Source organism: Misgurnus anguillicaudatus, chromosome 12, assembly GCF_027580225.2.
Source record: "Misgurnus anguillicaudatus chromosome 12, ASM2758022v2, whole genome shotgun sequence".
Taxonomy (NCBI): Eukaryota; Metazoa; Chordata; class Actinopteri; order Cypriniformes; family Cobitidae; genus Misgurnus; species Misgurnus anguillicaudatus.
Window position 1 is genome coordinate 37905001 of NC_073348.2, and position 13967 is coordinate 37918967.

General features: G+C 37.2%; 1 protein-coding gene across 2 annotated transcripts in view; it reads left to right on the forward strand.

Moving 5' to 3' along the window:
* The window catches only part of sez6l (seizure related 6 homolog (mouse)-like), a 46267-nt gene extending 34592 nt beyond the window's left edge, over nt 1–11675 (forward strand). For both annotated transcript variants that reach the window (XM_055207654.2, XM_055207655.2), the window contains exons 9-17: nt 3161–3299; nt 3486–3682; nt 6330–6524; nt 6639–6830; nt 6916–7110; nt 8977–9012; nt 9297–9411; nt 10586–10691; nt 10960–11675. In XM_055207654.2, coding sequence (XP_055063629.2) covers nt 3161–3299; nt 3486–3682; nt 6330–6524; nt 6639–6830; nt 6916–7110; nt 8977–9012; nt 9297–9411; nt 10586–10691; nt 10960–10989 — 1205 coding nt within the window. In that variant the 3' untranslated portion in view covers nt 10990–11675. The remainder of the gene's footprint in view (nt 1–3160; nt 3300–3485; nt 3683–6329; nt 6525–6638; nt 6831–6915; nt 7111–8976; nt 9013–9296; nt 9412–10585; nt 10692–10959) is intronic.
* Nucleotides 11676–13967: the final 2292 nt, after the last annotated feature.

The following is a 13967-nucleotide window of genomic DNA, read 5'->3' on the forward strand; positions in this document are numbered from 1 at the left end:
TGTTGGCATTTATTTACCCATTTTACATAAGCTGGTTGGCTGGTTTAAGCTGGTCTCCCAGTCTGATTTTGCAGGGTAGTTTTAACGGGACCAACTTTTTTAGGTGGTCAAGCTAGCTAAGACCCACCAACTAAGACCCAGTTGACCAGACTGAAAGCTTGAGTAAGGTGGTTTATTGATCTTTGCTGGTTTAATATGGAAGTACCTGGTTTTTGCTGGTCTCACAGTCTGGTTTTAGCAGGTTTAATAGGCTGGCTTTAGAGGGGCTTAGGCCACTTTTTTAGCCATCAAGCTGGTTAAGACCTACCAACTAAGACCAGATTGACCAGGATGGAAGCTTGGGTAAGCTAGTGGGCTGGTCTTTGCTAGTTTAAGATGGAAGTAGCTGGTTTTAGCTGGTCTCACAGTCTGGTTTTAGTGGGTTTAACAGGCTGGTTTTAGAGGGACCAACTTTTTTAGGTGGTCAAGCTAACTAAGACCTACCAAGTAAGACCAGGTTGACCAGACTACAAGCTTGGTTAAGCTGGTTGGCTGATCTTTGCTGGTTTGAGATGGAAGTACCTGGTTTTTGCTGGTCTCACAGTCTGGTTTTAGCAGGTTTAATAGGCTAGCTTTAGAGGGGCTTAGGCCACTTTTTTAGCCATCAAGCTGGTTAAGACATACCAACTAAGACCAGATTGACCAGGATGGAAGCTTGGGTAAGCTAGTGGGCTGGTCTTTGCTAGTTTAAGATGGAAGTAGCTGGTTTTAACTGGTCTCACAGTCTGGTTTTAGTGGGTTTAACAGGCTGGTTTTAACGGGACCAACTTTTTAGGTGGTCAAGCTAGCTAAGACCCACCAACTAAGACCAGGTTGACCAGACTACAAACTTGGTTAAGCTGGTTGGCTGATCTTTGCTGGTTTGAGATGGAAGTAGCTGGTTTTTGCTGGTCTCACAGTCTGGTTTTAGCAGGTTTAATAGGCTGGCTTTAGAGGGGCTTAGGCCACTTTTTTAGCCATCAAGCTGGTTAAGACCTACCAACTAAGACCAGATTGACCAGGATGGAAGCTTGGGTAAGCTAGTGGGCTGGTCTTTGCTAGTTTAAGATGGAAGTAGCTGGTTTTAGCTGGTCTCACAGTCTGGTTTTAGTGGGTTTAACAGGCTGGTTTTAGAGGGACCAACTTTTTTAGGTGGTCAAGCTAACTAAGACCTACCAAGTAAGACCAGGTTGACCAGACTACAAGCTTGGTTAAGCTGGTTGGCTGATCTTTGCTGGTTTGAGATGGAAGTACCTGGTTTTTGCTGGTCTCACAGTCTGGTTTTAGCAGGTTTAATAGGCTAGCTTTAGAGGGGCTTAGGCCACTTTTTTAGCCATCAAGCTGGTTAAGACATACCAACTAAGACCAGATTGACCAGGATGGAAGCTTGGGTAAGCTAGTGGGCTGGTCTTTGCTAGTTTAAGATGGAAGTAGCTGGTTTTAGCTGGTTCCACAGTCTGGTTTTAGTGGGTTTAACAGGCTGGTTTTAGAGGGACCAACTTTTTAGGTGGTCAAGCTAGCTAAGACCCACCAACTAAGACCCAGTTGACCAGACTGAAAGCTTGAGTAAGGTGGTTTATTGATCTTTGCTGGTTTAATATGGAAGTACCTGGTTTTTGCTGGTCTCACAGTCTGGTTTTAGCAAGTTTAATAGGCTAGCTTTAGAGGGGCTTAGGCCACTTTTTAGCCATCAAGCTGGTTAAGACCTACCAACAAAGACCAGATTGATCAGGATGGAAGCTTGGGTAAGCTAGTGGGCTGGTCTTTGCTAGTTTAAGATGGAAGTAGCTGGTTTAAGCTGGTTCCACAGTCTGGTTTTAGTGGGTTTAACAGGCTGGTTTTAGAGGGACCAACTTTTTAGGTGGTCAAGCTAGCTAAGACCCACCAACTTAGACCCAGTTGACCAGACTGAAAGCTTGAGTAAGGTGGTTTATTGATCTTTGCTGGTTTAATATGGAAGTACCTGGTTTTTGCTGGTCTCACAGTCTGGTTTTAGCAAGTTTAATAGGCTAGCTTTAGAGGGGCTTAGGCCACTTTTTTAGCCATCAAGCTGGTTAAGACCTACCAACTAAGACCAGATTGATCAGGATGGAAGCTTGGGTAAGCTAGTGGGCTGGTCTTTGCTAGTTTAAGATGGAAGTAGCTGGTTTTAGCTGGTTCCACAGTCTGGTTTTAGTGGGTTTAACAGGCTGGTTTTAGAGGGACCAACTTTTTTAGGTGGTCAAGCTAGCTAAGACCTACCAAGTAAGACCAGGTTGACCAGACTACAAGCTTGGTTAAGCTGGTTGGCTGATCTTTGATTTTAGATGAAAGTAGCTGTTTTTGCTGGTCTCACAGTCTTATTTTAGCTGGTTTAACAGGCTGGCTGATCTTTGCTGGTTTGAGATGGAAGTAGATGTTTCTTGCTGGTCTCACAGTCTTATTTTAGCTGATTTAACAGGCTGGCTTAAGAGGGGCTTTGGACACTTTTTTAGCCGTCAAGCTGGTTAAGACCCACCAACTAAGACTATGTTGAAAAGCTTGGGCAAGCTGGTTGGCTGTTTTTTGCTGGTTTGAGATGGAAGTAGCTGGTTTTAGCTTGTATCACAGTCTGATTTAGCTGGTTTAACAGGCTGGTTTTGGCCACTTTTTTAGCTGGTCAAGGCAAGCTAGCTAAGATCTACCAACGAAGACCAGGTTGACCAGGCTAGAATCTTGGGTAAGCTGGTTGGCTGGTCTTTGCTGGTTAGAGATGGAAGTAGCTGGTTTAAGCTGGTCTCCCAGCCTGGTTTAAGCTGGTGAAGCAGAGGTTTTAAGGGTGTTTTGGCCACGTAAAACCAGCCTAAGCTCTCCCAGCATAGTTGTTTCAACAGGGTAAGTTTATTTCCAACAGATGTTGCTTCATTTAAATAAATAACCATGAGAATAAGCAATATTGACAGTGATGTTTTTCCTGGCGAATGCTCCTGATAAATTCATCTCTAAATCAGGAAAACAAAAGCTACTTACATGTGAACGGATGCAATTCATTTGCATTAGCCTAATAGATACAAGGCATCTAATGAAGTGAAATGCAATAATAACAGGATTCATATTTAGACACGACAAACCATTTATTTGCGAGAGGAAAATCAATTTAAAAATGAATCTCATCTCTCTGCAGCTCTCTGTGGTGGCGACCTGTCGGGCCCCAGCGGCGTTATTCTGTCTCCAAACTGGCCCGAGTGGTACGGCGAGGGTGAAGACTGCAGCTGGAGGATTCACGTCGGCGAGGACAAACGCGTCCTGCTCGACGTGCAGCTGTAAGTTAATCTGTGCTGAGAACAGCAGCAAGGTCTGGTGGTTGACGCGTCAAACCGCTACAGAATTGGAATAAAGCCTGCAGAAATGCTGAATGCGGTGACTCACCCGAGCACTTGAATGACTCGTTCGTTTTCTAATCTGCTCCCACGCAAACCCTCTCGCTCTTTCTCTCTTTTTCTCATTAGCTTGAACCTGAGCGACAGTGATATGTTAACTATTTTGGATGGGGACGAGGTCACAACACGTATTTTGGGCCAGTTTGTAGGAGGCACCAGCCCGTTTAAGATGTCCTCCTCGACTCCTGACCTCACCGTCACTTTCCATTCAGACCCAGCCGGTCTGGTGTTTGGAAAGGGCGAGGGCTTCATCATCAACTACATAGGTAAGGGCACTCAAGCCCAAAACAGGTGTAGGTCTGTGATCTCAATTAGAATGAAGCAAGTTTTGTGTTTTTTGGGGCGGTTTTCCATCCCAATAGACACGTTTTACGTCCATCGTCTCTTTATCTTTTAAAGACACACTTTATATTCAAACCTTTACTTTAGTTTAAACATTATGGAGAGCTTTAGTCCAGGTCTTTCTTTTTAAATTACCTTGACCGATCCATTATGTTCTCAAGCCTTCGACTTGCATTTCAATCAATCTTTTCTTTCACAGGCGTAAGTATTTTCAGATCTTGAAATTTCTCTTCTCCTACTATGCTGGCTGCCCTCGTTCACTCACATTTACTTTCTATCTCTCCCACACACACATTATACACACAATCTCCACTGATAGCTTAAACTAAAGAGACACACAGATAGTCTTTTATGTGAATATAATGGTAGTCGATGCAGTTCCCTGATGAATAAAGGTCACTGATGTTCAATGAATTCACAGTAGTGAACAAACCGTAAATCGAATGCACATGGAAATTAAAGAAAACTTAATTAGCTCGGAGATTACTTCTCATTCATTTAGATTTACATTTATACCACGGGCTTTTGAAATCTTTATTCTGATTGGCTGAGAAGTGTTCAATAAGTGTTGATTATTTTTCAATAAACCGCACACCTACCCTTTTAAATGCCTTAAAAATAGGCAACAGAGCAATGTTTGTGCAACCGTGGTATAAGAGGAAAAATTTACTCCGGTCCTTTGAATTATTTTTAAAATAATGCACATCGTCGTGCCACACTACCACCTTGGATGTGCACTATTTTTGAATATTTCAATTATTCCTTACTTATGTGACTTACAGTGCATTATACACTGCAAAAAAGGATTTTCAAGAAAAAAAATCATAGTAAAAATATCAAAAAATTCTTAAATTAAGATGCTTTTTCTTGATGAGCAAAACGACCCAAGAAAATAAGTCTAGTTTTTAGACCAAAAATATCAAATTTAAGTGATTTTGTGCATAAAATAAGCAATAAAAAAATCTGCCAATGGGGTAAGCTAATTTTTCGTGAATTTTGCTTGAATTTAGTGTTTAAGAAAAATGTTCAAGATTTTTTTGCTTACCCCATTGGCAGATTTTTTTTTGTGCTTTTTTTATGCACAAAATCACTTAAATTTGATATTTTTTTACTAAAAACTAGACTTATTTTCTTGGGTCGTTTTGCTCATCAAGAAAAAGCATCTTTAAATTTTTTTAGATATTTTTACTGAAAACAAGACAAAAATACTAAGAAATGTTTTTCTTGAAAATCATTTTTTGCAGTGTAAACTGCAAAAAAATACTTTCTTACTTATTATTTTTGTCTTGTTTTAAGTAAAAATTCTTAAATCAGCATGCATTTTCCTGATGAGCAAATTACCTAAAAAATAAGTCTAGATTTTAGACCAAAAATATAAAATTTGAGTGAATTTGTGCATAAAACAAGAAAAAAAATCTGCCAATGGGGTATGAAAATAACTTTTTCCTTAAACACTTTGGCAGACTTTTTTGCTTGTTTTATGTACAAATTCACTTAAATTTTATAACTTAGTATTTTGTCTTGTTTACAGTAGAAATATAAAAAAATTAAAACAAGTTGCATTTTCGTAATAAGCAAAATGACCTAAGAAAATAAGTCTAGTTTTTAGACAGACAATAAACAATTTAAGTGAATTTATGCTTAAAACAAGCAAAAAAATTATCTGCCAATGTGCTAAGAAATTTTTTCTTGAATTAGGTGTTTAAATAAAAAGTAAACTTATTTCAAGATATTTTTTCTTACCCCATTGGTTGGTCTAAAAACTAGACTTATTTTCCTGGGTCATTTTGCTCATCAAGAAAAAGCATCCTAACCTAAGAATCTTTAGACATTTTTTCTGAAAACAAGACAAAAATACCAAGAACATTTTTCTTGAAAATAATTTTTTGCAGTGTAGGTAATTTTGCTCATCAAGAAAATGCATCTTGATTTTATAATTTTTAGATATTTGTACTGAAAACACTAGCTAAGAAAGTCCTTTTTTGCATGCATTTTATCAGTATGTGTATTCCCTGGGTTTGAACCTATGATTTTTTGAACTGCTAACACAATACCAATTAAGCTACAGGAACACTTTCTACATGAATGTGTGCAGAGTGCTCCGAATAATTAGCCTCCTGGAAAACTTTTGAATCCCTGATGCCATTTATGTAAAAATAAAATTGCTCAGACAATTTTTTGCCAACTTCAGGGCGCTTAGCACTGACACATTGAGCCGTCACGCCTGTGTGGGCGACACAAGCTAAAGTCTGTCTCATTTTATAATCCCAAGAGGCCAAAAATAAAATTCGACTAGATTTTTATACTGTCTGAATAAAATGCCTTAATATTTATTCATGCATTACTACTGTATGCGCTTGTTAGGGCATTGCTTGCTGGGTGCTTGCTATCTTTGTATATCACGTTTACCAACACACATTGTTCCTAAGCAGCATTATTGAAGAATAGTACCTTACAAATCCCCACATGATTTAAGGTAACTATCGTGGCTGTAGCACAAACAGTGCTGAAGAGTTATGTGTATGGGTTGCTTACACCATTTTGCTAACATAGATACTTGATTTTTTTCAGAGGTGTCACGCAATGACTCGTGTCCGGACCTGCCTGAGATCCAGAACGGATGGAAGACCACATCTCACGCTGCGTTGGTGCGAGGTGCCCGCATCACGTACCAGTGCGACCCGGGCTACGACCTGGTGGGCAGTGAAACGCTTACCTGTCAGGTGGACCTCAGCTGGAACACCCAGCCTCCCTTTTGTGAAAAGAGTGAGTCAAGCACTGCTGGCAGAATCGCTAATAAGAGTCCAGGGAATTTTATTTTAAGCTAATTCAAATGTCAACCATCTCATTTCGGTCTCTTTTTCTCCCTTGTCTCGTTAGTTATGTACTGCACAGACCCGGGTCACGTGGAACATTCCACACGTACGCTGTCTGATCCCAAACTGCTCGTTGGCACCACCATCCAATACAGCTGCATTCCCGGATTCGTCCTGCAGGGCGGCGCCACACTCACCTGCTACGGTCGTGAGCCTGGAACTCCCGTGTGGACGTCTCGTTTGCCGCATTGTGTTTGTGAGTTTGCACAAACGTTTTGGTAGATCACTATCATTATCTTCTCATTTAAAACTTATGCCTGTATTATATCTCTTTGTATTAGCGGAGGAGTCTGTGTCCTGTGAAAATCCAGGACTTCCTGACAATGGCTACCAGATTCTGTCTAAAAGACTTTATCTGCCCGGAGAGTCTCTAACATTTATGTGCTACCAAGGCTATGAGCTAATTGGTGAGATGGCAATCAAGTGCATTCTGGGAAATCCCTCTTTTTGGAGTGGGCCATTACCACTTTGCAAAGGTAAGATTTAGAGAAAATTTGCATTGCATATAATCACTGTTAACTACATTGTGCTCATTAGTTTACAGTAACCTTGCAAAATATGTTATAATAGAGATTGCAACTATTGCATTTAGTTTTTTATTACTACCTTGAGGACAAATATTTACATGCAGCATACAAACATATACATAAAGTTTATGTTAGGTAGTAGGGCTGGGTATCAATTCAGATGTTCCAGATCGATTCGATTTCGATTTACACGCTATCGATTCGATTTCGATTCCAGTTCTCGGGTCGGTTTTTATACTCGATTCTAGATTCAACTTAATGAATATCGATTTAATACAAATACTATATTAATAAAAAAGAACAGTGAACAGCAGTTTACAAGTGGGTAAACTATCGTCGTCGTCTTGCTTGCGAAATCTAAAATGCTTCCATACCTTTGACTTTTTATGTGAAGTTGGCATCAGCGTCGATGAAGCGCATAAAACCGCCATTTTAAGCAATGAATGAATGAATGACAGGCTCGCCTCTCGCTCCTTGGTAACATCACGCAAGGCAAAAAAGAGGGTGACATCTAGTGAAGAAGACTAGTAATTAGATTAACGTTAATCTTACGTTCAATGTTTGTGGAAATAAATATGAAAGAAAAAATCGATTCTGCTCTTTGAGAATCGATTTTGAATTAAAAAAAGATTAATTGAAAAATACTTTTTTTTTGCCCAGCCCTATTAGGTAGAGTATGTAAACATTTCAACAGAATAATCAGGTATTATATCTAGGGCCACATAACGATCGAAAACTAATCGTTTGCAGAATAAAAGTTTTTGTTTACATCATATATGTGTGTGTATTGTGTATAATAATTATGTATATAAAATACACACACATGCATGTATATATTTAAGAAATATATACATGTATATACATTTTTATATTTATATATAATTTATATTGTATATAAATATGAATACTTAATATATACACATATTTTTCCTACAATTGTACATTCATGTGTGTTGATAATTTATATATACACGTTATATATAAATTATTATACACAGTACACACACATATATATGATGTAAACAAAAACATTTATTCTGAAAGTGATTAGTTGTGATTAATTGTTAGACAGCCCTAATATTAATAATCATTTTGTCTTGTCGAATAGTTATAAAAATATGTGATTATCTTTTAAGGGGCAGTACTAGGACTGCGTTACGATACTGAAACGATATCGACAAAATGTGATATATTTAATAACTTGCCTATTAATACTACTTTATATGCAATGTTTTAAGGTCGTAAAATCTATTTGAAATTTATTTAAACATTTCTTAAAACTGAAAATTATTTAACAAACAAACATTTTTTTCTCTTCTTTCTGATGACAGTTTATTTTTTCCAAAATGTTAACAATAATCACCTTTTAAAGTATTCAAATAATTCAGTCATCGCAAACTATTGCAATATGCACATCTGTGATATTTTCGAAATATTGTGGCACCCTAGACCAGTGGTTCCCAAACTTTTTCAGCGTGCGGCCCCCCTTGTAAACGATGCATTCCTTCGCGGCCCCCCAAAGAAAATTTGTGACAAAAACTGTTCTAAAATTATACAAAAAAGTAGTGCTTTTGGTTAGCAGCCTTATTTTTTTAGGTTTATTTACACAGAATTCATGATAAATTAATGTATTTCATAAAATGTCATAAAACTGGGGCCCCCCTGGCTCCATCTCGCGGCCCCCAGTTTGAAAACCACTGCCCTAGACGGTACGGCTCTTATATAGAAAACAGAATGCAGTTTTGCCTTATTTATTTTTATTGCATTATATATCGGACAATATATTATACATTAAAAAGTGTTTTTATTTATCAGGCACTCATGAATGCTCCGGTAATCATGCATTAGAAGGTAAGTTTTATTATTAATTCGATCAATGCATAGTAAAGTAGCTTGTCTACATTGAAAAAAAAAATGCAGCATGAAGTTAAAACAACTTGATTTGCAAGTCAATTCAACCTACTGTTTTAAGTTTTGACCTGTTATAAGTTGACATAACTTATAATAACAAGTTGAAATTGTTTAACTTAATTTGTTAATGACATAAAATATATGCTGCATTTTTTACAGTGCATGGTATTGCAAGCGCAATTATAATATATTATAATGTAAAGTTATCCTTATATTCCATCTAGTGGCTAAGGCCGCGACCGATTCCTCTTTTGATGGAGGGAGCATGGCTCTAGTCATATTTATACTGGTGCTGCTGGTATCTGTTTTAGTGGGAGGGGCCTACCTCTATGTCACAAGGTGAGTAATGTGATGCTGGACTAATATGAAGCTGTCATGTAAATAATTTAGCTATTAAATTGAAACTGGAAGTGCTGCTTCCTCATAAGAAAACTAGACTACAGCATCAGTTGTGATTTTAAGTTTTAAAACGCCACCTACTGGTCATAACATTGAATTGTGCACATCCACATTACACAAGAGTCACTCCACCAAGGGATCATGTAAGATTAGAGTAGATAAAAAAGTACACTGCAAAAAATGAAAAAAATCTTAGTATTTTTGTCTTGTTTTCAGTAAAAATATCTAAAAATTCTAAAATTAAGATGCTTTTTCTTGATGAGCAAAATGACCCAAGAAAATAAGTCTAGTTTTTGGACCAAAAATATCAAATTTGAGTGATTTTGTGCATAAAACAAAATGGGGTAAGCACATTTTTCTTGAATTTAGTGTTTTATGCACAAAATCACTTAAATTTGATATTTCTGGTGTAAAAACTAGACTTATTTTCTTGGGTCATTTTGCTCATCAAGAAAAAGCATCTTAATTTAAGAATTTTTAGATGTTTTTTACTGAAAACAAGACAAAAATACTAAGAATTTTTTTCCTGAAAATATTTTTTTGCTGTGCATATCTTATCTGTTCTTGCATGGCGCTAGCAATGCCAGGGTCATGGGTTTGATTCCCAGTTTATATACTACTAATAAACCAGTCATAAGTTGCACGGGTATATTTAAAGCAATAGCCAACAATACATTGTATGGGTCAAAATTATTGAATATTTTATGCCAGCAATCATTAGGATATTAAGTAAAAATGATGCTCCATGAAGATATTTTGTACATTTCCTACTGTAAATATATGAAAATTGTATTTATCATTAGTAAAATGTGTTGCTAAGGACTTTAAAGGTGATTTCTCAATATTTTTATTTTTTGCATCCTTACAGTCTAGATTTTCAAATATTGTTCTATCCTAAAAAACGCCAATAGAGAGCTTATTTATTTAGCTTTCCGAGTATGTGTATATTTATAAGCTTTGGATAAAAGCATTTGTCAAATGATGGTGTAAATGTAAGTGTGTTAAAAGACCCTCATCGGCACATCTCTATTATTATAATAACAACATTTCAATGTATGCTTTTTACTGACATGCACTAAAGGAAAAATTACCAGATAATCTCTTCTCTTTCCAGGTGCCGGTATCATTCGAACCTGAGACTGCCTCTCATGTATCCTCATCCTTACAGTCAAATCACAGTGGAAACTGAGTTTGACAACCCTCTTTACGAGACCGGAGGGGTGAGAGTCTCTTTCATAAAATTATAAAATGATGAGCTAATGCTATTACTTGTCTAAGCAATCCCCGGGCGGATAATAAAAGGGTTGAGCAAACGCACATTGAAGAAGGTCCCAAAATATCCAACAACACACAGCAATGCCACAGGCAACCATCCACAACAACCTATAGCATCATTGTGCCATTGAATTTTCCATTCATTTACTTTAAACTGTGTTATCATATTGCAAGATTAACTTTTAGGGTGTCTTTGTTGACTTTCTTTTACAGGACACGAGAGAATACGAGGTGTCCATATGAAGAGGCCTACAGATACATCCTGTATTGCTCCAGCGCTTAGAGGAAGTGATGTAAATAGCTCCTGACAATTTCCACTTTCCCCGCCTCCCCAACCTCCAGAGAAACGTTCATCAGTCGATCGATCGAGAAAGGGTCGTGAATGGAGATTGTGTCAGGAGGGGCTGTGAAACAGGAAGTATCAGAAATTGGTTGGCCAGTAAAATTTACTGTGTGGTTTAACGGCACGTTTGCACTCGCAGCGGGAGGTTTTCATTGTAACATTCAAAACGTGTGTACCGTATGTGTGAGCGTATATGTGTGATATGACAAAACGAGAGGAAACGGGCGATTTCGCACATTGTTCTCGCGCCACAACGCCTCGACTTACGGGACCTGGAGTATGTGAAGCGATCTAAAGGGATTGTGGTGGCGCTGTCTGTGTCTTTCTGTGGCCCGTCCTGCCTGCTGTCATTTTTAAGTCTTTGTACTTAGAGCAGTTTGTAGTGCAGGATTAAAGTAGTATTTTTCCCTGCAAGTGATGTCACGGTACAGCAGAGAGAAAATATGTATTTATTTTGAAGTATGTGTGAAATGTTCTCTGCTGGTTAATGAATACTTCATTTTGGAGATCAAGAAAAAAAATGTAACAGATTTCTCTAAGGAAATGTTTAAAAAAAACTAATAAATACATATAAATCTTTTTTTAATACTGATGTGTCTTGATTTCTTTTGTTTTCAAAAGGTTGAATATAAAGGTTTTTTAAACACAAAAGAAGATATTTTGATACATGACGGTAAGCAGACAGTTGATGGGACCCATTGACTTCCATAGTAGAAAAAACGAATACCATTGACGTCAATACCACCAACTGTGTGCTAACCTGTATGAGTTTATTTTTTTCTGTTAAATACAAAAAATATATATTTTGATAAATGATGGTAAGCACACGGTTGGCGGCGCCCATTGACTTCCATAGTAGGAAAAACAAATGTCGTAGGGGTCAATACCACCAACTGTGTGCTTACCTGTATGAGTTTTAAACACAAAAGAAGATTTTTTTTAATAAATGATGGTAAACATACAGTTGGCGGCACCCATTGACTTCCATAGTAGGATAAACAAATACTATGGATGTCAATGGCTGCCATCAACGCTGTACTTGCTTACCCATATGAGTTTCTTTCTTTTGTTTTACACAAAAAAGATATTTTGATAAATTATGGTAAGCAGACAGTTGACGGCACCCATTGACCTCCATAGTAGAAAAAACAAATACCATGGAAGTCAATGTGTACCATAAACTATGTGCTTACCTGTATGAGATTCTTTCTTCTGTTGAACACAAAAGAGGATATTTTTATAAAAGATAGTAACTAAACAGTTGACGGTACCCATTGACTTCCATAGTAGAAAAAACGCATAATATGGATGTCAATGGGTACCATCAACTGTGTGCCTACCCTTCTAAGTTTCTTTCTTCTGTTGAACACAAAAGAAGATATTTTGATAAATTATAGTAAGCAGACAGTTGACGGCACCCATTGACTTCCATAGTAGGATAAACAAATACTATGGATGTCAATGGGTACCATCAACTGTGTGCTTTCTTACTTATATGAGTTTCTTTCTTTTGTTGAACACAAAAAAGATATTTTAATAAATGATGGTAAGCAGACAGTTAACGCCACCCATGGTATTTGCTTTTCCTACTATGGAAGTCAATGGGTACCACCAACTATGTGCTTACCTGTGTGAGATTCTTTCGTCTGTTAAATACAAAAAAGATATTTTGATAAATGATGGTAAGCAAGCACACTGTTGACGGCACCCATTGACTTCCATAGTAGAATAAACAAATACTATGGAAGTCAATGGGTACCATCAACTGTGTGCTTACCTGTATGAGTTTCTTTCTTCTGTTGAACACAAAAGAAGATAATTTGATAAAAGATAGTAACCAAACAGTTGACTGTTACCATTGACTTCCATAGTAGGAAAAACAAGTACTATGGATTTCAATGGGTACCATCAACTGTGTGCTTACCGGTATGAGTTTATTTTATTTGTTGAACACAAAAGAAGATATTTTGATAAATTATGGCAAGCAGACAGTTGACCGCACCCATTGACTTCTATAGTAGGAAAAACAAATACCATGGAAGTCAATAGGTACCATCAACTGTGTGCTTACCTGTATGAGTTTCTTTGTTCTGTTTACACCAAAAAAGGAGGTATTTTGATAAATTATGGTAAGCAGACAGTTCACACCACCCATTGATTTCCATAGTAGGAAAGGCAAGTACCGTGGAAGTCACTGGGTACCATCAACTATGTGCTTACCTGTGTAAGATTCTTTCGTCTGTTAAATACAAAAAGATATTTTGATAAATGATGGTAAGCAGGCACACTGTTGACGGCACCCATTGACTTCCATAGTAGAAAAAACAAATACTATGGAGGTCAATGGGTGCCATCAACTGTGTGCTTACCAGTACGATTTTTAAACACAAAAGAAGATATTTTAATAAATGATGGTAAGTACATAGTTGTCAGCATTCAGCACCCATTGACTTCCATAGTAGAAAAAACAAATACTATGGAAGTCAATGTGTACCATCAACTGTGTGCTTACCTGTATGAGTTTGTTTCTTCTGTTGACCACAAAAGAAGATATTTTGATAAAAGATTATAACTAAACAGTTTACTGTTACCATTGACTTTCATAGTAGGATAAACTAATTCCATTGAAGTCAATGGGTACCATTGAGTTGTGTGCTTACCTGTATGAGATTTTTTCATCTGTTAACTACAACAAAAAAAGATATTTTGATAAATGATGGTAAGCCCACAGTTGACGGCACCCATTGACACCCAAGTATTTGTTTATCCTACTATAGAAGCCAATGGGTACCATTAACTGTGTACTTACTATCAAATCTTTTGTGTTTAACCGAATAAAGAAACAACATAATTTTCATTTTTGGCTGAACTATCCCTT